A 23604-nucleotide genomic window follows, 5' to 3' on the forward strand; every position below is an offset into this window, starting at 1 on the left:
GGCTGCACATGTGGCCAGCTGGATTGCTTCAGAGCACGCAACGGGAGGACAGAGGCTGCTGCTGCTGCTGCTGCTGCGGCTCTGATGCGTGGAGAGGTGCGCTGGGCTCTGTTTGCTGGGGATACGCTGCTCTGCTGCCTGGTTGCTGCGGGGTGATGATTACCTGCCTACAGTACACAGAACGGACCGTCCAAGGAGAACAGCAAATGTTATCGGCTAAAAAAAAAAAAAAAGGAAAGAAAGAAAAAAAAAAGGGGGGAAGGCTTTAGGGGGAAAGCGAGAAGCTTCTAAAAAAGTTCACGTTGTAACCGTAAGAAATACAGGAGATCTTAAGAGAGAGCGGAACGCAGGTCTCAGGGAAGAGCCAGACCTTGCCTGCTGGTGTCATTTCCCCGAGCGCCGCGGGAAGAGGTGCTCTCTGGTGGACAGAGGGAAAAGTTGATTTGAGAAATGCGGATCTTCGGCGAGCTAGATCCTAATGTGACTTCAAGCATGAGAAAGCGCGTTCCCTCTGTGTCAGTGGGCTAGGACACCGGGTCTGAGGGAGGCTGACCCAGCGGGCTGCACTTCCACAGCATCCAGACGGAGACTTGCGGAGCTACTTACCCGGCTCCGTCTGAGCGCGGATCCCGGCTTCACCTCGGACGTGCCCGCGGGAGCCCCCCCAGCCCTGGCCCCGGGGCCGCTTCTTTCCAACCCCCCCAGTGCCCAGAGCCGAGCCGGGATGGTGGACACAATCCACAGCCTGCCGTCACCCTCTCGGCGGGACAGAGCTCCCCAGCCGATCCTGAAAGGTGCTCAGCCCGGGCACCGCTGCCTCCGCGCTGCAGCCTCCGCGGGAGCGGCAGGAAAGCTCCGCCTCCGGCCGCTCGGGAACAGCCAGATAAAGGCAGGTGCGGACAGGCAGCAGGACCTCAGCTCGAAGCATCTGCCTATGCACAGAGTCCCTGACCCCTCCTCGGCCACCCCGCGCAGAGCGGCACCCGAGCCAGCCGCTGCAGCCGTGCGGGCGGTGGCGGGACAGGACCCTCTCCGCCGTCCGCTGAACGCGCCGGTGTCCCGCGGATCGCAGCTCCGGTCGCGTCTCTGCAAAGGGACAAGGACCTCGCCCCCAAGGACCTCCGGAGAGGCGGGATTTCTCCGGGAAAGGGAAGCAGGATTTTGTTTTGTGGCTTGGAGATGAGGCAGGTATCTGGAGTGGCGTTCCTCCTGGGGCTGATGGCTCTCCCAGCGGCGCTGGGACAGCGAAGCTCGGGAAGCCCTATAAATAGCAACCAGACTCAAAGCTTTGCCATCGTCTCTTTCAAATGGGATCACGTCAAGGACCCTTATGTCATTACACTCTGGATTCTCGTGGCCAGCTTGGCCAAAATCGGTGAGTGCGGAGTTATATATTAATATATGTCCTCCCCTTTACTTTTCCCCTTCCCCGTCTCCCACCCAACGTACATGAAGAAAGGTGATCATAAGTCCACTGACCCGTTTTCAAGGGGTTTACTGTACTCTGTCCTGATTTCATAATACTGCCCTACACAGTGCTCAGCAGCGTGATTTTCACCAGCCCCAGTGGGTTGCCTAGTCCTTTTCAGTGCCGAGGACCGAGGCGTCTGCATCTGACTGGGTGCAGACCCTTGCAGTGCCTTAAAACCTTGCGTTACTCTTGCTCCCAGGAAAAAGTTTTTACAGAAATGGTACAGAGACAGGGCCTCATTACTTATACAATTCCAGTGTACAATACGCTATTCTTCTGGTTATGATTGGTGGCTATATTAGGAAACACCATCAGAAATAAACACCATAACCTGCACTTATGAACCTACCCCACGCTTTGCAGTGCATTGTGGAGTTAGTGAAAGGGTATATATAGTTCATAGAGAAAGGTAATATGTACTGTCAGACCATATGATGCAGCTAAAAAAATGTAAGCTTTCGAGTACACAGAATTTTCTTCAAGAAATTGGAATCCATTAAAAGCAAGGACTTAGTCTAACTTCGGTGCAGTTTAAGTGAATTCCTATGAATGAGCTAACTCTTGTGTTCTGAACTTTGTGACTTCTGCCAAAGCACTTCCAAAAGTGTTATTATATTAATAACACTGTTTGCTGAACTACAAGAGTCACTGTTTAATTTTAATGTATTTTATTTGGTTGGTGCTATTATTTTCGTTCCTTCTACCTTTGTACCTAAAACCAGACCTCCAGTTTGATTAAAACCGAAAATGTCATTTTCAATTTTCAATAAATCACCTCTAAAATCAGGCAAAAGCTATGATCAGCTGAAAATCCTACTAATGCTTTTCTGTACTTGTGCTGTTAATAGTAATTTGGGATAGCACAATCACATTCCATGTCACAGAGAATGGAAGATGCAGCAAGGTGTACTTATTTAAATTCTGTCTAGCACATAAGCTAAATGTAGAAAAACATGGGTGGAAAATGCTGTCTCCAAATAAAAGATTTTTAAAATGAGGAATAAATTATGTAAAGGTGTTACTGTAAAACATTTTTCAGTGATATCTGCATATTGGGTTTCACTGGCTTTGCTACAGATATGTAACTAAATATATTTATTCAAATCACCGTTGCACTAGACCTTGCAAATAGTTTGTGTGCAGGTGGTTGCTGCATTACCTGGATTATGTAAAACTACAGTTTTAGTTGACTTTTATTGGCGGGTTATATCAAGTAGAAAGAAGGGGAAAACAGATACAGGAAAAAACAGTGACAGTGTTGACTCCCTAATAAATTGTACTAACTAAACTAATGAATAGGTTGCTCATTTGAACATTCTTTTTGAAATACTCTTCTAAATAAGTATTTGCACTCTGTATTATTATTATTATTAATTATACATTATTAAGACTTTGCTGCTTTGTATATGCACTGCAGTTGTACAGAGTAATATTAGTGTAGCACAAATGTATCAGTGCTGCGTCAGAAACTGAATGAATCTAACAGGACAGTTAGATTGGCCTATATTTAAATTGCAATGGCCTGGATTAAGATTATTTTGGATTAAGATGAGCCATTGTGCCATGAAGTCCTCAGTATAGAGTCTCGATAAAGCACTAATTGTCCTTGGAGTTCATGAGCTGAATCTTGCTGGGTCTGCTTTTAAATTCTTTGCACTTCCTTCACAGCTGCAGAGCATGTGCTAGTAGGTACTATCTATAATGAACTCAATTTTTCTTCCTCAAAAGCTCTCCAACTTCATTCTTTTCTGTCTTCATGTTTTTAATTGCAACCTTCTACTACTCTCAACACTGTCTCTGAAGAAGCAATGGACAAATTCTCTTCTCCACTGAGACCCTATGGATACTTCTGCTTTCCCCACCAGTCTCAAAATAAATAAAAGCAGAAATGAGCACTCACTGTTCAATAGCTTATTAAGGAAGAAAGCATGAAGGTGTTCATGTAAGTCAGTGAGAAAGGGAACTGAAAAAAAAAACAGCTTGTCAGCTTTCTATCTGCCTTGAGGTGTCAAGGGTTCTGGAAGGTACACCAGAAATCTATCAGAAGATTTTGAATGGCAAAAATGCTATACTGGATCAAAATGAGTTTTGGCAAAGTCAAGAAGTTTTTGTCAAAAAGCAGACAAAAATACAGAACATCTGCCCTCATGTCTTTTGCTTTACTACCTGAAGGAGGGCAAAGGTAGTGGACTCAAAATGCTGGGTTTACTATGGGTTATTCAGCAGGGGGAGGAACTACTCTCATACGCTCATTTCTCCATGACTACAGATGTTGGGAGAGCTATTTTACTGGTGGATGATAGGCAATTGGATCAGCAGAGGGTCTTCTTGGTGTTGCAATTGGTAGCTGGCAATGAAAAGTTTATGAGAATACTTTGCTTTCTCTTGTATTAGAAGAAACTAATTGGTTGGGTGGGTTTGCTTGGGGTTTTAAAATTTTTTTTAAAAAGCAGTTCATGTTGGGAAAATGTGTATTTAACAGAAGATTCTTGTGGATTTTCTGCGAGTTTATGTTCATGTTACCTACATTCAGAATATACCTGACCAGGTATTCTGCAACATAAACTATTGTATGTGAAATGTTGTAAGCAACCCGGCTTTGGGGGAAGGAAGCTGCTATTTTAAATTTTTTCTGTGAAGAATATTTATATATCTTGGCTATGTCTAAGCATTGCTATGAATGAAACCATGGAAGAAGAGTCTTCATACAGTTTGCTTTCATGCACTACTGGAAATAAATTTCTCTGTGTCTATTATAAAACTTCTGATGCATCTCAGTGTACTGTCTGACATGCTATAATTGATTTGATTTGACCCTCTTAATTGAAAATGTTCCAACTCTTCATTCCAAGGTACACAGTGTTCCAATTGGGCTAATGTTCTTTTCCTCCTTTGATAGGCCTTCAGTATCACTACAAATGAATATGATAAGGCAATAAACTACTTACTTGTGTAAAGCTAAGACAGAAAGACGTATCTACATGAAGAACGTACGTGAGGTGCAGCTGAGAACCTTTCTAAGTGGACTTCAGGTGTCCACTTCCTGGTACCTCAGTTCTCCAGAAGAAACAAGCAGTATCAATGAAAAAAACCCAAACAACCAGCCCCACACCAACAAATACATACATGTAGGTATATATAGTTATAGACTAGGGAAATTGCTACTGTAACTATGTTGATAAAAGATGTAACATATTTGATCAACATACCAGCACAGTATAGTTCTGATTTAAGATGAAAGACACCCACACCCTCACCAGCCTTATGCATGCTTTCTAAGTTCACTTCATCATGTGCTCTCCTTGGTTTTTGTATGTCTTTATATGATCACATCCTGAAAATCACCTTTTAATAAACAAACATGTAGAAGATACAAACAGTGGCAGAAAAGTCTGCTACAGAAACACCACCCACCCGCTCCCAATCCAGAAGATCAAACAAAAACTTTGGAAATGAGTAGAAGGAAAGGAATAATCAGCTCGGGAGCTAAAATGTGTAAGAGAAGAAATATGTTAAAGTCTGAATACTGTATACTTTTTTTTTTGTTTGTTTCCCAGAGGATATTTCTGAGGTCATACCTATTGGGGGAAGAAAAAAAAAAGAAGCCTTTTACTTGAGGGATACCTGCTGCATGCTTCTCAACTTATTTTAAACCCTAGGAGAAAAGAAAGGGATTATATTTGTATTTTAATTGGAGGTAATGTGGGAAACTTGTAAGGTGCCTACCTGTGGTGTAAATCCTTTTGTGTACTGTAACATTTTTCAAAAGGATAGTTAATTCCTTGCCCCAAAATAAAATTAAATTTAAAAAAATATCCCAACATAGCCAACTCTACAAAGCAGTCTTTCTGGCTGTTTAAGTCTCTTGAATTTGCTCAGTGTGGAGCAGATAAGCAACTGTAAGAAACAGTGGGAAGATGCATGACTATGGACAGGAATGAGGAAGGGTAGTAGTCTTTCCTATCTGTGAATAAAACCTCCTGCCAACTTTTTTTGTGGGTGAATGTCACAAAAGCAGGTTTTTGTTTGTTTGAATGCCTTGTTTGTTTATTTGTTTTAATGTCTGTTTTAATGTCTTTCTAATATAAAAACCTTTTGATTTTTTTATTAAAAGGCTTTTAAATTAGAAAGGGGTTTATATTAGAAATTTAAAAGTGGGAGTGAAATTGGAATCCAGGGCAGATGGAAAACCTGTCTTCAGGAATGCCACAATGCTTTGTAGGAGGGGGAAGACGTGATTCAATAACAATGAACAAATACTTAGGAGAAGGCTGGCCTAGTGATATCTCAAAAAGATACTATGTCAGATGGGCTTGTTGAGTCGATCAGCTCTTGAGACCACAGGAGGACATGAGCTGGAAAGCACACCGTATCTCTAAGCTTAGAGATGTGGGTTCCTACAAATGTTTCTGCACGCTCACATTGTCTCGAACTGCTCTGAAAAAGCTGCTCTTCAGAGTATTTTGTTAACACAAACAATTGCTGTGGAGAATTTTAAGCATGTTAGGGATGGGCTAGGTAAGGAACTGTGAAATGCAGGTTTAACAACTCATCTCATGTAGACTCCTGGGGCAATATTTTCTTTGAAGAAATCAATATCCTTCTCTCCAAAGCAAACTGTCAAAATAAAAGCCCATTGGGCTTCCAGGTTTCTCCTGGTATGTTAGTACTAGTGTAAAGAATCAATTACTTAAAGCTATTTAGGGTATTGTTTTAGTAAAAGAAAAATATGTGCAAATAGCTCTTCTGCTGGCAATTCTTCAGTAAATAACCTCTTTAGGAAGAAAGGTTGAAGGATTCTTAGCAAAACTTTATTGGACCTATTTAACGGAAAATGGAGTCATAGACCCAAATTGTGAGGATACTACCACATCCCGCAAAGCTTAACCTACCAGCCTTGTGATGAGGGCAGTGCTTGTTAAAAGCAGGTTTCATTAGCCAATAATGTGAAAAAGGACTTTGCATTGTGACTAGGAAGTCTGGACTTGGAAATCTCCCCCCCTATCGTGAACAAGATAACAAGAAAAAAAAATGTATTTTTACTTTTATTGTCAAGTCAGTAGAACCTGTAATAGGTTGGCATATTAATAAGGGAGATATATGCATTTCCTTCCAGGATATAGCCTTTTATTATCTATCTTAAAAAGAATTGCATAGTAATGCTATAAATCCATGCTGATAACTGGAGTGTGGTCCTTTTACTTAGATGCTGTAATTCCTCTTCCAAAGTGCTATGAGCTGGTAATATTAAGTACTGTAAAATCTCTGCCTTCTAAAGAATTACCTTTTCTATGCAAAATTTTAGGCAGCAGAAACAAACGTTTCTTACAGAATAAAAACTTAGCAATTCCAATCCTAGGAATGGCTGTGTAAACCATGTTTTTGCTACATTAATGATCTTCAAATGGATGCTTATTTCCACATTTTATTTCCATTTTACTTTTGTACCTTATTCATCCTTTTCCTGTCCTTCCTGCCTCACTGAAGCACACATCTCTCTTCTCCCCCCTCCCCCTCCAAGTCTAGCAGGTTTCAAGTCTTAATTATTTAGAGTAGGGAAGAAGATATCAAGACAGTATAATTCAACAAGATTCAGATTACATTCCCTGACGAATAGCAAATGTACAATGGCAACTTGTGTGAATTACATAAGAAAACAATGGCATTTTGAGAATGGCTCTGAATTGAATACAGTTCAGGCATGCATACCTAAGAAAGGATCTCTGCCATCAATTACTTTCAGGCACCTGTGTGCAAAGTGCTCAATGTTCTCTGTAGAACAATGAAATCCTTATAATACTTAGTCTTAGGATTGTTGAAACCATTGATTTACTGTCTTCAGAGCTAAAGCCACCTATTACTAAGAGTGATCTACAAACCTCCTAAGTGACTGTAAATTTCTCCTGTGATGATGCAGCAGACCACAGGACTGCAAGCAGCAAACCCTTTCAGGTCTACGCAGGTTCTAGGAGTGAAAAGCTTTGTGAGGTCCCCTTTGTTTTTATAGAGTTTGTGTGTTAGAGATGCTTAGCAGGGGGGCTGGTGTTGGAAATCCTGAATTATTACTTTAACCTGGCAGTAAGAAAGTTGCTTTGCCAGCTGTTTAGACTCATACCACCATGTCTATCAAAGGTCACTGAGTTTCAACATCAGCTTGCCTAAAGAAATGTTTTGAATTAAAATGAAATTAAAATTACTTCTTTTCCCCTTATTTACCACATTTTAATTGGTCTGAAGTAATGAGATAGTGAATTACTGAGTACTTCTGTAACTTCTGTATGGCTTGCTCTATTCCAAGGTGAGGTGTTGAGTCTAAAGTTGTAGAAGAGTGCTTCTTATCTGAATATTCGTTTTGCTCTTTCAGGAAAATTGCCTCTGATTTTTCTCATCTCTATGCAGTAGTGCAGTTAAACTATGTCCCAAAGAACTTAGTGGTCTAATTGTTCTTCAACTTGCTAACAAGCAGCACCCATTTGAAATTACAGACCATTAAAACAGTCTTGGCAAACTGCAGAGCATGGCTGGTTGGCTGTGTTGTAATACTTTGATTCCTTTTGTAAAACAGCTTACAGAATATTCACCCCTATGAAAGGAGTGACTTGATACCCATTCGGTTGCTATGTAAAGCACTGTAAAGCCATAAATACTGAAACTGCAGGCTGACAAGGAAGAGCCAACTGAGATGGAGTGCAAGAACTCAGGTGGAAACACTTTTAAGGCACTGAAAGCCTATACAAAAGCAGGGTTTTCAAGTAGATGGATCTGGAGAGTTCTTTTTTTCCAAAAATCAAAAGTAGAAGTCAGTCTGGATTTGCTAATATATGGCTAGGTGAGTTCTGGTTTTTATCTATTGAAAGAAAAAAAATGCTCTGGCCTTTTGTCAACACCAAATTTTAAAATAGCAGTCGTCAGGCATCAAGAAAGAAAATTTCTAAGTCAATTATATACTGATTTTCAAAATATTTGATTACAGTTTTCTCTGCTTTGATTACAGATTTTTAAAAGTGGAGAAAAATGTAGAAAGTGGAAGCCTTACAGATTCATGCACTTTCAAAGGTTGGCATTTGAGGTGTTGTGGTTTAACTTCACACTGTGATAGATACAGCACTGAAGTCAATGAAAGATAGATGCTTTGTAATTCATCTCCTCCACCCTGCTCAAATTAATTCAATCAATTTTCAGACATTTTCTGATCTGAGCATGTGGTTATTATGCTTCACTTGAGTCTAAAAAAAGGGCTGTCACATTTATCATGGAGTTAAGGGGAGCAGTAATTCATTAGTACATAATACACTAATCTTATTTGCAACCTTATGTTCCCTAGCATTTCAGTAAACAGAAGAACATCTTGTTTTCATGTCTTGAATAATTGTACTGAAGAAAATGGTAATTGAGAAGAAAGCTTTTTACTTTGAGACAAAACTGTTCTTTCTGAGTACTCAATAAAGCATCTTAATTCTTCACCCTTTCGTAGTCAGCCTTACCAAAACCCATAGGTTTTCATGTTCACATGAATAATGCTGTTTGGTGTTTGAAAGTATGAGGATGTAAAAGCAGCAAGAGGAAGTATGAAGTTTCCTGCTGTTTATTGTGATTTAGAAGTAAAGATTAAAACCAGTCCAAGATAAATCTGCCACTGCAGGTGGAAACTCAGCTTGTATGTGGGTATTGAAGCGGTTATGTCAGGAAAGACCTACCCAAAAGTAAGGATGGGTAGTTTATAGCTATATTTTCCTCTGACTGCCTGGCATAGCATGTGTTCTCTGTCACATGATGGAGGATCCCAATGTGCTGAAGTCTTTAGAATCTTGACTATATGGTGTCATCTGATAAATGTTTTATGGTTATGGTCAGGTGAAATAGTATTGCAGCCAACAGTAGCAGTCCTGCTATAGTGCCTAAAACACAATATCTGTACATGGGGCTCATAAAGAGATTCATACTTTGGGAACTGTTTATCAGTGAAGAGCGTGATGAAGGTACAGATAAATCATCAAGCAGAGTCAGTTGCTGATAAACTTTACACTCGTAACTGAAATGAGAATAGTAAAGTATATCCTGCATGTGGTGAGATTACTTACATGCCAGTGAACATGCAGAAATTAAAGAATCCATACATTAAAGGAAAGTTCAGCAGAAACTTGGCTTCTAACCTGACATATGTTCATCTCTTTTTCTCCCTCTCTATCAGGACTAGCAGTATATTCAGATACAGAGTATCAGAAAACTATGAAGTTTGGCTGTTTGTAACACTGTTTTAGGAAAAAAAGCAGGACTAACCTACAAGCATTTTTTTTTTTATAATTGGATAAATTATGCTTTTCCTCACCAGCATTTTTTTCCCAGAACATACCCTGGCATTTATATGCATATGAAGAGGCTATGTTAATCCTTTTAGAATTAAGTTCACGTATATGGTTGGGGTTTTTTATTTTTCACTTATAAGCTTTCTTCCACTTATGATTTATCTGTCTGTAAATAATTTAAGTTCTTTTACTGAGCTCACAATGTGTGCTGGAGCCTAGTAAGCCAAAACATGACCAGCAGGTTGAGGGAGGTAATTCTGCCCTTCTAATATGCTTTTCTGAGACCTGGAGTGCTGTATCCAGTTCTGGAGTCCTCAGTACAGGAAAGATATGGACCTGTTGGAGTGGGTTCACAGGGGAGGGCCACAAAAAATGATTAGAGGTCTGGAACATCTCTCCTATGAGGAAAGGCTGTGTGTATATGGAGAAACAAGTATAGACAAGTGATTCCAACAACATTCTTATAGAAAAAAGTTTCTACTTGCTTCTCCATTTTCCTGACAAAACTCTGGAATGCCACTTCATTCACTGAGGTTCTTCCACAGCCCTGTAAAGATCTTAGGAAAAGACTTCATTTTATCTGTTTTCTTTCTGAAAACCTTATGTCAATAGACAGTGTTTATCTTAAAAGTGTATCTATCTTGTTAGTTAAAAATAACCTCATGTAGTAAAAATCAGAGATGACCAAATTTCTAGCTCATGTAAACAACTTATTTGAGTTTCTGAACCGATATACAAGTGTTGTAGTCCATCATGAAACTCTTCTCTTATGAAGTTCCTGGAGTCTTTTCTCTAACACAGGACTGGAAAAATGTTAAAGCTTTGCAGGCTACACAATAGTATTTACTTCCAGTGGAAACCAGCCAGGAATGTTTTCTTAACTTAAGCCCAGGGGCGATGCATCCCAGCAAAGAGGAAATTAGGCAAAACTACCAGGAGGCCTGCATGGATGAACAAGGAACTCCTGGGCAAAATCAAACAAAAAAAAAAAAGAAAGACTACTGAGGGTAGATGTATGTCAGTGAGAAAAGGATGATGAGGGATAATGTGGGCCCTCCCTGGAATGGGACAGGCAACCCGGTTACCCATGATATGGAGGATATGGAGAAGGCTGAGGTACTCAATGACTCTTTTGCCACAGTCTTCACCTGCAAGAGCTCCAGCCACACCGTCCAACTCATGGAAGGCAAATGCTGGAACTGGAAGCATGAAGAACTGCCCACTGTAGAAGATCAGGTTTGAGAACAGCTAAGGAACCTTAGGTGCACAAGTCCATAGGATCTGATGACGTGCATCCACATGTCCTGAATGAGCACTCTAGGCCATTAAAAGAAAGTAAATTCTACCTTCTTTTCATGTCCCAAAATCCTGTTTTAACTTATTCTGTAAAATCAACTGGATTTTTAGACCTCAGGCAATCATTTTAGTCAAAACCACCTTACTGATCATAAAATTACTGTTAATTCTACTTAGTTATTGCTGACCCTTTAGCATGTAACTGGATGAAGTTATGACAGAAACATGCTATTTTTATTCTTTTGTATATAAAGTAGCTCTATTATACAATGCCCTTCAGCTGTCCTTCTTTATATATGCATTCAGTGTGGAATATCATGTACTGACAGCATCCTAAAGACCCAAAACTCATAGTAACCATTAATTGAGTTCAGTCTGTAAGGAATATTAACTTAAGAATATTGTCTTTCAAACAATTCTAATGCCTATGCATAGAAAATTAAGCAGTTTTATGATACTTTTGCTGTCCTGTTTTATATCTTCTCCTATATTTCAAGGTGTTTCTAATGTCTACTTTGCTCTCATTTTGAAATACTATTTTTGACTGTTCCCATTTTTCTTTCAGTGCCATTCAGTTTTGTAAGGGCCAAATGTTACCACACTTGCACTGCAGTGGGACTGCTCCTTCAAAAAAGAACTATTTGGCATAATTATGATAACTCTACCTGACTTAAAACTTCATTATGATCTAAATGCTTATAGAGGTAATAGTTGCTTACTCACACACTTCTTTGAATTTGACTTGGGGCTATGTTGTTATGTTGTGACCTATCAACTGGGAACCTTGACCTGTATGTTGGTTGCATTTTTAATTGATAATGTATTTTGTTAATTGTTCACCTACAAAGAACAAGGACCTAAAACCTCCTCTTTAATGAGGTCATTACAATGCTGTACACTTTGTAAGTGGTGATCATTGCATATGTGACAAATAAAGAAAGCTCTCTTGAGCTGGATAAAACCAAACTCAAACCAGATCATTTAAACAAGTTAAATATGAAGGACTTTGTGCCTTGCTTAGGAAAAATATGTCCAAGATTAATTAGGAATAGTATTAATAGTCTTATTAATGTAGTACATTTTAAGACAACACCCAAGGACCTATACCAAAAGTGGCTTTTACTGCTTGTTACACAATACATGTGTATTATATCTCTGATTTTCTTCAGATACAAAATATCTGACATATAAAATATTTATGAAACAGAGTCAGAGATCTTTCAATTTTTGCTAGACTTTGTAAAAGGATAAGATAGTCATTAATAAAATAATTTTACTCCAAGCAATATTGTTTAGAAGAATTTAGTAAAAGCTTTTCCTTAAGAGTTTTATATTGCCTGTATATAAAGAATTTAAGAAGGCCAAATCAGTTCATAAAACTTGCAGGATACCATTGTTGCAAGGTCCACAGAACAGAATCTAAAGGACTATAAAATATACTATCAGTCTCCTAACCAGGGGAAAAAAAAAACAAAAACCTGAGCAGACTTTGTTGATAAGGATTAGAAAGGCAAATACAAGTAATAATGATCAATTTCAGCTGTGTAGAGTCTGTTCAAACACTTCCTGGATAGACTAGAAAAGCAGTTCCCTAATGCTTTGAATCCTTGCTTCAACTGGATCACTCTTAGAATATAATGGATTTTTATTCCTCCCACCTTGATTTAGGCTTAAATTTATCTGTTAATAAAACTGTTGGTAGAACAGTTACCAGGTGGGTAAGGAAAGGACAAGATAAAGTGCAAAACTATAAGAAGGTTATTTGTGGAGGTCACTAGATGTTATGTTTTGGACTTCTCTTATGCAGGTGTGGTTGTTGTTTTGTTTTCTCCTGGTTTAATTACCACTGCACAAAATGGTGAGGTAGCCTACTGAAGGTTTCTGATGATACATTTCCATAGGCATTATTAAGATTAATGGAGATCTGGCTATTGTATTATAAAAAAAATATAATCTTGAGGACTAGGAGAAAGGGTGAAATACAGTAATACCAAGGGCATTTTCACTCAGGGACCAATGAGAATAATTTGTACATGAAGTTGTGAATGTGAAGGAGAGGTACACATCTGTATGAAGAGAATACAGGATGACCGTGAGTCATCAATGTGATAATGAATCCAGGATGTAGCTGAACTATAGATTATGATAGGAAATTATTAATGCTGTTGGATCTGCTTCTTCTGTGACTCATGCAGAATGCAGTCTATATTTCTGATGACTCTGAGTCCACAAAGGTGAATTCAGGTTGAAACAGGGAGAGCTGAAATGAACACTGAAAATTAGTAGCTTAGTTTAACAAACCAAAGAAAAGCAACAAAAAGAGGATACATTTCACTCTGTGTTTATACAATAGGAAACTAAGGATTTGTTATATAGGAAAATGACCTATTTAAGGAAAATGGTATCACTGTCACAAAGGAAAAAGGATATAAAATAGCTGTGAACGTGTTCAGGCTAGAAATCAGAATGATGTCTCTACATGATGAGGGGTGCTGGTGTGCTTTCACATAGGCTGAGCTAGAACAAAAATCCTCTGAAATGAAGATCGTTAAATGGGGTGGGTTGGCTACACATCCAAATAGCTCTTACAGCTCTTATGGTCATAACTAAAATTCCTAGATCATCTGTGCAGCCTACATGAGAAACTGTAATTAGTTGGAAAATATACCTATGGCTATGCAGGCAAGAAATGTTGTGTTTGGTAATATAACAAAGGTAGAAAACTTAGGTAGCCAGGTCATGAAGGAAATCTTAAAAAAGAGATCCGGTACAATTAAGGTCAGTGCACAGGGATGCAAAACTGGCACGTCATGTGAAAATAATAAAAGTTACAAGGACAGAAAATGAAAGACTTATTAGTATAGCAAGTGCAGGAAGTTTATTAGAGAACTAGGAGGTGGGCAGGACTGTCAAGAAGTAGAGGGGCATAACAAAAGATAAGAGAAACACACAAAAGGGGAAACTTCATTACACAAGAAATTGGAATAAAAACCTTCTCTTAGTAGGAGATTAGAATAAGTAGAAAGTGGATCTATCTGAAAAGTGTGGTCTTGAACAAATATATGAAATAGGCAGCAATTAAAACCAACTGGAGAAATTTAAGATTAAAGCTGGGGAACTATAAAGTTGCCCAAGGTGATTGAAGAGTGGAAGAGAGCTACCCTTCCCTAAAAAAAAAAAAAAATCCAAACCAAACCCAACCAACCAAAAATAAACCCCAAACCCTCCAGAATGGCCAGTATTTTAAAATAATTTTTCAAACATTTAAGGAGTTTTACTGTCCATCACGTAAACGTTCACTCTTAGTATGGACTAGGTGATGCGCAGAATGAAACTGATGTATATTGCCCTCAGTATCATGAGACGACCACAGAGAGTGCTACAGGCAGCCAGTAAAGATCAGGGATTATACAAAACTCTTAGGAAACTAAGAGTTAGGAGTAATTTTAAACCAGTGATTGTTCAGCTTCTTTTTAGATTTTGGGGAGGTCAGGGTATCGGATCTCCTACATTACACACCTAAATGAGAAAAAAAAATTATCAAAGAACTAAAAGAAGTTTTGAAAGGGGTTTGCAGATTAAAAATTGGGGAACAAAAGAACAGGAAATACACAGTTGTGTCTGCCCCAGCGTCTGTATGCAGCTCCTACACCACAAATGCTGCAATCTCTGCTCAGGGGCTTACATAGGCCATATCACGTATTTCTATAGCACTGCTGCTGCTTTCTTGATCTGGCAGGTGCAGATGGTTAGTCTAAGTTGTGATCCACTAGCTGGCTGCAACTAATGTCTGGAGATAGGGAGCAAGTGAGTGGATAGGGATGCATGGTTTTCAGAGACGGTGGAAGCAAAATGATCCCTTCTTAAATCTATGCTTTGTATTATATTTTAAACAGTGTAGGAATGGATTGGGACTTTCCAGAGGCTTTTGATCACATTATTGCCCAGCTACACTGGATCATTTTAGTTCACAAACTGTTACTTGATTATAATTTGAGTTGTTATATAGGCAAGGTAAAGCAGATTTTCCCATGTGTGCTATTGGAATATATTTCAGAATTACATTTTTTAATTTATTTATTTAAAGTAACAATATATATCTGCAAAAGACAGATAAAAAAACTCCTAAAAACTGCAGAAAGGGTAGTGTTTTTTGAATACAATTACCCCTCTATAACACTAAGGGAAATATGAACAAGTAGGCAAGATAAATGAAAATTTCATGCTTGCCAGTCAGAATCCAACTGCGGGAAGATGTTTAGAAGAAAGATTTCCCTTCAGGAAGAATATTCTGTTGTGAAATTTATTCATGCCTCCTCTTAGGTAGCTTCTGTGTTGTACCATTACAAGGACCAGATTCTGTGCTGCCTTAGAGATATTATCATTTGCTTCTCTACAAAGTAATTGTAAAAAATCACAAAGAAAAGTCTACAGCAAGAAATATGGGAAAACTGTACTTCAGAAAAATCTGCATGTCTACAAATATTAAGTGAATTGAGCAGGAACTACATATTATCTCTTGTTTATTATTCTTTTATTTATTATTACTGCTATTTCACCAGTCCTTTATGTCTTAATTTCATTTAGTAAGTGTGAAAAAGGCTATTCAAGTGTTGAATCGCTTCTTGCAAAGCAGCCTTAGATGGTCTTAAAAAGCAACAGACAGTTAACTGAATGCTGTAAATTCCACTGAAACATTTGAGATACTGTGTTTTTAAAATGTGATTAGAAAATATCTTTAAGTAGATTTCTTTAAGTGAAAAGAAACTGTTCCTAGTCATCAAATAATTTTGTTTTGTCTTTCTCATTAGATATGTTAAATTGTCACTTTTCTTGGATCTCAAAGGAGGTGTCAGAAAAAAATTCAGAGGAAGTTTATAATATACAGTTGTTTCTTAACTTTGTAGAAAGCATCTCATTCAGTGATGCTCACCTTGAATCTAAACACAGCTTACTCACTCCACAGTCCAACCCACTTTCAAACCAGGTTTGGCACGTACTGGATGGAAAGCATGTTTAATTTATACTGTGCCTACACTTATGCAGACGAATTCTGAATGATAAATATTAAATTTTATGGATAACAAGATTGCACTGTGAATTCTTTTATGCCATGGGTTGGCTATAATTTTTCTTTCTTTGCTCTTTCCTCTCCTCATTAAAATATATTCATGTACTTTTAGCAGCAGTGAAACATCTCTGAGTCCCTCCCTCAAAGTGTAATTTACCTTCCTGATACCTGTTATTTCTTTCACAACAGAATAAAACTAAACTGAACTCCTTGTTCATTATTGCCGGATTGTATTTTACTCCTCAGTCAGGTAAAATACCTAGTCATGCTAGACATTTATATTTAATTAAAGATTCCATTTCTTCTACTTTGACATGAGGGCATAATTCATTTTGTGGGACTATTTCTGGATTTCTCTTAAGCAAGTAAAGGCAAACTTTTATAAAATGCATGTAGTGTCATTATATCAGTTTGTAACACACTCAGAATGTGACCTCTGGGTAATAAATTGTTAAAAAACATAAAGGAGTGAATTAGGAATTAATCTATCTTTATCAATTTCTATAAATGTAATTACTCATATTGCACCCTCTTGACAATATATTGTATGCACATAGCCAGAAAAAAATATATCAATCACTGTTAACTGTAAATGTAAACTCAAACATCAATCTGAGTTCCACCCACAGCTTAGTCTAAAGCTATTTCTCTGGTGAGACCTACCTGGAATACTGTGTCCAGCTATGGAGCTCTCAGCACAAGGACATGGACCTCTTGGAGTGGGTCCATTGGAGGACCACAAGGATGATCAGAGGGCTAGAGGACTTCTCCTATGTTGACAGGCTGAGAGAGTTGGGCTTATACAGTCTGGAGAAGGCTCAGGGGAGATCTTATAGTAGCCTTCCAGTACCTGAAGGGGACCTACAGAAAAGCTGGGAAAGGACTCTTTGTAAGGGCACATAGCGATAGGATGAGGGGCAATGGTTTTAAACTAGAGCAGGGAAGGTTTAGATTGGACATTAGGAAGGCAAATTTTTCACCATGCAGGTGGTGAAACAGTGGAATAGGTTGCCTGGAGAGGTGATGGAGGCCCCATCCTTGGAGACATTCAAGGTCAGGCTTGATGAAGCTCTGAGAAACCTGATCTAGTTAAAGGTGCCCCTGGTTACTGCAGGGGGATTGGACTAGATGACCTGTAAAGGTCCCTTCCAACTGAACACAGTCTATGATTCTATTTAATCAAGTTGTGTTATTTTCCTTTTATATATTTCTACATTTATAAACTATGATTCTGCTAATCAGATTGCATAGTGCATGACTGCCGAGTTGGCTTGGCAGTTACCTTAAAATAAATATGGTCCAGTGCTCAAATTTTGCTTGGGTCAAATAAAAAAAATTAAAAAAAAAAAGTGAGAAGAGAATTCACTAGAGCCCTGCTTTGTGCAATAACTCTCCTGTCTGCAGCCTGCATTCCTAAACTAACAAACAAGAAGAATTTATTGCTGATAATATTAAAATCTGATACAGATAAACATCCAATTAGACTTAAAGGGAACATAGACAGATATAATTTAGCTGATTCACAGGGAATGTCTAACTTCTAGGAGAAGACAGTGTTACAACCAAAATCAGGTTGGCTTTCCAGCCTTGCCTTGCTTGGACAAACTGGTTTTGGTTGTAAAGGTGAGAATTTTACACAATGTGGATTTTTAGCTGGACATCAGGTTTCTTCCAAATGTTTAATTCTGAAAAGTCTTCACAGGTTTATTTAAAATTTTTAACTTCTTGCAGTGGTGGCTTATCTTCCTACTCCTAAGAGTAGGAAAAACAGACTTGGGTTAGTAGGACTAGCTCAGCAACATTCATTTTCAGGGATAAGGAGATAATCCCTACTCTGTGAGGTGATAAATTAGTTGATAATTCACTGACCAGAAATTCAAGGAATCAAGAATGACCGGTAGGAAAGACTTTGAAAAGTTAAATGCTACAATTTACACACATAGAATGGTAGCTAGTTCTTTTATCTTTAATTTCTTTCTTTTTTCTTTTTAATGCAAGAGAGCAAACTAACTGGGAAAAGACACGGTTTGTTTCTGTGAAGTGTTATTCAGCTATTGATTACATGACACAGATATGGAAAACTTAACATGGTTCACTGTATGCAGTTTGTTTTCATGTGTGATTGCTGTTGTATTAATCCCAGTCTGAATCTATGTTCTAACCTGGTTTAGTTTTTAAGTCTTGTCTATAAACACTTAGGAACATCTATATTCATGCTCACTGTTGGTATAGGCAGACTGTTGTCATTTTTCCTTTCATGATTTATTGTGAGGCCATGGATATTATACAGCTAGTAGGAACCATCTTACTGTGGGGCTACTGTAATGACAAGTGACGCTTCTAATGTTGCCTTTGTAGATGCAGCCGAGATGAAAATAGACCTGTCAGGAATGGGACCCTTAAAACACTCTAAAAAGTAACTGGTAAATGTTTGACTAAGATAAATACTAGGAAAAACAATGGTCTTTAAGTAAAGTAACCTGGTCTAAGATCTCTGCATAGTCATGGGAAAGATTCTTCCACTATACCTTAAAAGGCTGGAATTCATAATGATGGCTCCTTGCCCAAACTAGTTTTGAACTAACTTGCATTATATAATAAAAGCTTCAACACTGTTCTAGGCTGAGGCTTAAACCAGGAGAAATTTGGTGGCTTTTAGTGGAATTTTCACCCTAAAGTGAAATTAACTTTTTCAACACAAAGCTATATAGGCAAAATCCAATTTATTGGGTCAGTATTAGAAAGTTCCAGGGCTCAGGCCGTCTGGGACACATCAATATTTAAAATAAACTGAATGAAACACTCACAGAAATCGCAAGAAATTAAATGAGCACACCCATGCTTCCTTATCAAACACCTTTGCCACCTCCTCCTTTTTCATGTTCCATCTTTCTTTGTAGACTTGACCTTGTTCTTCTCTCTGCTTTCCTCTTTTTTCTTTTATCTCATACCTAACAAGCACACTATAAATATATGTTGGTACATATATTTGCACTGTTACTTGCATCTTGAACAGTCTATATTTTTCTGTCTTGGCCATGCTATCTTTCTGTCTCTTTAGATTCACTCACGTCACTCGGTAATTTTCTCTCCCTCTAACTACTGACTAGTTTAATACTCTTACCATACCTTACTAAGATGTATTTTTATAGCATAGATACCATATGCTGTTCATCTTTAGATGCATATTTTGCATACTACTGTAAGATACAGATTTTTATTACATTGTTTGTACAGAAGACAGTAACCTGTTGCAGAACCATTTCTCATTAACATATCTCTATATGAAGGCACCACCAAAGTCCCCATCTCTCCAGAAAACCTCTGAATTAACTGAAATCCTTACTAGGCTCAAAAGGGATCTCCCACCATATCAGCTCCATTCTGCTCCTGCTGCAGGCTACATTGTCATATCATATTCTTCATAAATTTTAATAGAGTTGTCTTGAAACTAGTTCATCTTTCAGTATCCTTCAATAAACCTAACAGTACAGTGATCATTTTTAAAGACAAATTTTTGGGGGTCATATGTGTACTTTTAGTTACAGAAATAAACTGTAAAGTCATACATTTCCAGAACTTCTACCACTTCAGTCTTGCACTCACTGCTTTGCACAAAACCCCTTTCCCTAAAAAGATCTTGTATCAAGAAGATGCTCCAATAAAGGAAATAAATGTAATGGAATATTGTTTTCATATATACAGAAATATGCTGAATAATATCTGAAATTCAACCTTTATATTTTATAAATGGTTATGTTCTGACACTGTCTGTATCCCATGCATTCCATAAATGTTTTTGGGTTTAATAACAATGAAAGCAGGAGGTTTGTGTGAAATCAAAATTACCAGATAACAACAGTTGTTGCTTAAATTGTTTTTCGGTTCCAATTCTGATAAACCCTTTTCCTCTTTCCTTGCAGTTTTCCACTTGTCCCACAAAGTCACTCGGGTGGTTCCAGAGAGCGCTCTGCTGATTGTTCTTGGTCTCTTCCTTGGTGGCATTGTATGGGCAGCGGATCACATTGCCTCCTTCACCCTAACACCAAATGTGTTTTTTTTCTATCTGCTGCCCCCCATTGTTTTGGATGCTGGATATTTTATGCCAAATAGATTGTTCTTTGGAAATCTTGGATCCATCCTTTTGTATGCTGTCGTTGGGACAATCTGGAATGCTGCCACAACCGGTTTATCTCTCTATGGTGTCTATCAGACAGGAATAATGGGTAAGTTTGATCTTGTGAAGGCACAATTGTGAACATTACTGTATGCCAGCTCTTAGAGGGCTAATAAGTTACAACCTAACAAGAAGAAAAATCCAATTTTAAGAGGAGTAAATTGTAATATTTTAACCAAATTTAAAAATTATCTGAGAAATCTTCTCTGAAGCAAGCACAAAAGGGATTTGAATCTGTGTCTCTCATATTTCCCTGTTCTAAACATGTGCATACACTCCCAGGATAAAACTCAGGATTCATCCTGCTAATGGCCATCTGGACAAAAATGCACTCTGAAGGGCTTGTTTCTTTCTGATGTGATAGACATCTTCAAAGTTACTATGCAATTGAACTCTCCCCCTTCAATCAAATTAAGTAAGCAATGTTTTCTGAGTAGGTATGTATGCACATATATGTTTTGTCTTCTGAGGCTGGAAATTTTAACTGAAGTCTTACAGAGCCGAGTAGCATATGTAAGATTCACTCTGTCTTGGTAATGCTACATTGTAAGGGCATGGGACTGCTAGAAGAGGAACAGAACAGCAATTTGTAATCTCCTCTACAGGTGTGACATGCACATAAGCTATGTATTGCTGTCTAAAGAATAATAATTCACATTATATGTGGACTGCATGTGTTTTTGCAACAGTCATCCCATCTAAGCTTTTTCAATGTCTGTACAGATGAAGCTCAAGAGCCCTTCTAGAATTCTCTCAGGTTAGAGAGTTCTGCAAAGTACTTACAGAACACACCTGAGTGCTGCTGAGAGCAGTACAGATACAGTGTGCCTGTGCATTCTGCCCATCTGTCCTGGACTGAGCTGCTCCAAGAACACACAATGTATGTTGTCTTGTATGAAAGGCTCATCAGCTAGTCGTGGGGCTGTTCTGTAACCACAGTGCAAAAGCAACTCAGCAATTTTCCACAGACTTCATTTTCAGTCCAGATAAAAAGAATGCCTCACATCTCAGAAGCTGCAGAGAGTATTTCTGTGATGAAGAATTATTAGCTGATAATTACAGATGGTAACCTAAGAGTTTTCCAGCCTCAAAAAATCACTCCCATTGTCCTGTACAGGGAAGTAGCAGAATTTGGAGCTGGTTTCTCTGAAACCAAGCATATGCTTTCCATCCATCTTAAGGGGAATCTGTGTTGTCCTTATTTGAAGAATCACAGCCTGTAAGAACTAGACCACAAACTTCTTCATGCAAGAAGTATGTAACTGCAGATCTTTAAGATCTGTAATCTTTTATAACTGCAGATGTTTGTTATATAGACATCTATGACAGATTTAGCTTACGTTTTAGGTATTTACCTTGTTATAACTTACATTTTAAAAGTAACAATTTTTCTTTAGAAGATACACTTGTGAGACCGCACCTAGAGTACTGCATCCAGGTCTGGGGTTCCCAGAACAAGAATGACACAGACCTATTGGAGTGAGTCCAGAGGAGGGACACAAAACATAACCAGAGGGCTGGAACACCTCTTCTGTGAAGGCTGAGACAGTTGGGGTTGTTCAGCGTGGAGAAAGGAAGGCTCTGGGGAGACATTATATTGCTGTCTACTACCTAAAGGGGGCCTCCTAGATAGCTGGAGTGCAACTTTTTACAGGGCATGTAGTGATAGGACTAGGAGTAAATTGAAGGAGGGTAGATTTAGATTAGGTATCAGGAAGTTCTTCACTATGAGAGTGATGGGGTCCTGGAACAGGCTGCCCAGAGAAGTTGTGGCTGCCCCCTCCCTGGCAGTTTTCAAGGCCAGGCTGGATTGGCCGTTGGGCAACCTGGGCTAGTTGGAGGGTGTCCCTGCCCATGGCAGGGGGTTGGAACTAGATGATCTTTAAGGTACCTTCCAACCCAAAGCATTCTATGATTCTATGAAGTTCTATGACATATTTTTGTTTCTACCCCACTTTTTTACAATTGGATTGAATAATGCTAAAAGTAATATTAAAAAGTATTATTATTATATTAAAATACCAATTACAATGAACTAAACACAAATTACTTGCTACTTTACCATGGAATAGGCTATCAACTAAAAAATCATAATCCAATTGGATTACATAGTTTTTCTACATAAATAAAAATAAAATCACCCCTTTGTTACCATTCAATATCCTTCTAGATCTAATTTGAAGAAGAAAACAAGTGATGGTGATAACAAAGAAATGCTTCTTTAGAAGTGAAATTAAAGGATCAGATCAGCACTTTAACTAACAGTCATACCAGTCTGCTTTCACAGAATAGGAAGAAGTACCTAATAATAAATCTTCCTGACTGGTTGTACCTAACTGTTCACCATCTGCTGGAGAACTAATACATGGAGCACTTCACTGTGAAATAACTGGATGTTACTAATGCTTAGAAAAGCTTTTCCTGTACAATTTATGTCATATTGACAACATGCTGAGTATGTGTAGAAGTCTTAAGACTTCTGTGACTTAAGGCTGGGCCCAGTGAACTTATCTGGCTCAGGTGTTATTGATGGCAGCTAGTCAGTCCAGACTCTGGTGAGCTGGAGGAAGCAATGGTCATGTATCACTTGGAAATAACTTGCATTATTAGTCTCAATAAAAGTCTGATTTAGAAATCCCATGTCTCTTGGTGCTGCCTTGTAGGAACTATAGATGTGTCCTAACCTTTCCATAAATATTTGCTCACTAGCTTTGTAAGTCTTCAAAGAATGTACCAATGATTATAATTGGTAACATATAAAAAAGATAAGCAATCTCAGTGAGCCTATTTATTTCAAAAGCTTACATTCTATTGTACCCTGATAACGGATAGCTATTGTCATTGGGCTTGTTGCTTCCTTAAGCATGCAAGAGAGGGATGCATGATGGAACCATTGCTTAGGTTCAGGTTCAAGGCTGTCCTCATTATTTTTGGCACATATCTTAGTTCACTGCTTCAACCCCTCTCTCACACTAAAATTGATAGTTTCAGTCCTCATTCACAGACCAAAATGTCCAAGAGAATGTAGAGTAATTAAAGAAATTGTTATATATCTGTGCAAACTGTGAATTTCTGTTTTTATGGTCTTACTGTAAACTGTATGGAAAATATTGTAGATGCTCTGATTGGCAGACAGAAACTCAGAGTATAGGCACTTCTGCAGTTACCCCAGACTATCTGCCACTGTCATGTACAACAGGGTGTTTTCTACTCCTGTCTCTGGCCACCCATGTAAATATCCTTCTCCTGAGTAAAGAAGCCCATGCTATTTTGTATCAACAAT

The 23604-nt window shown here is 38.4% G+C and overlaps 1 protein-coding gene across 1 annotated transcript in view; it reads left to right on the forward strand.

The window, feature by feature from the left end:
* Nucleotides 1-1179: 1179 nt before the first annotated feature.
* The window catches only part of SLC9A3 (solute carrier family 9 member A3), a gene marked incomplete at both ends in the record, with an annotated part of 46128 nt that continues 23703 nt past the window's right edge, over nucleotides 1180-23604 (forward strand). Inside the window, 2 exons of the mRNA XM_084260193.1 lie at nucleotides 1180-1375; nucleotides 20068-20370. Coding sequence (XP_084116319.1) covers nucleotides 1180-1375; nucleotides 20068-20370 — 499 coding nt within the window. The remainder of the gene's footprint in view (nucleotides 1376-20067; nucleotides 20371-23604) is intronic.

Source organism: Gallinula chloropus (genome assembly GCF_964237585.1).
Source record: "Gallinula chloropus genome assembly, chromosome: 2".
NCBI classification, from domain to species: domain Eukaryota; kingdom Metazoa; phylum Chordata; class Aves; order Gruiformes; family Rallidae; genus Gallinula; species Gallinula chloropus.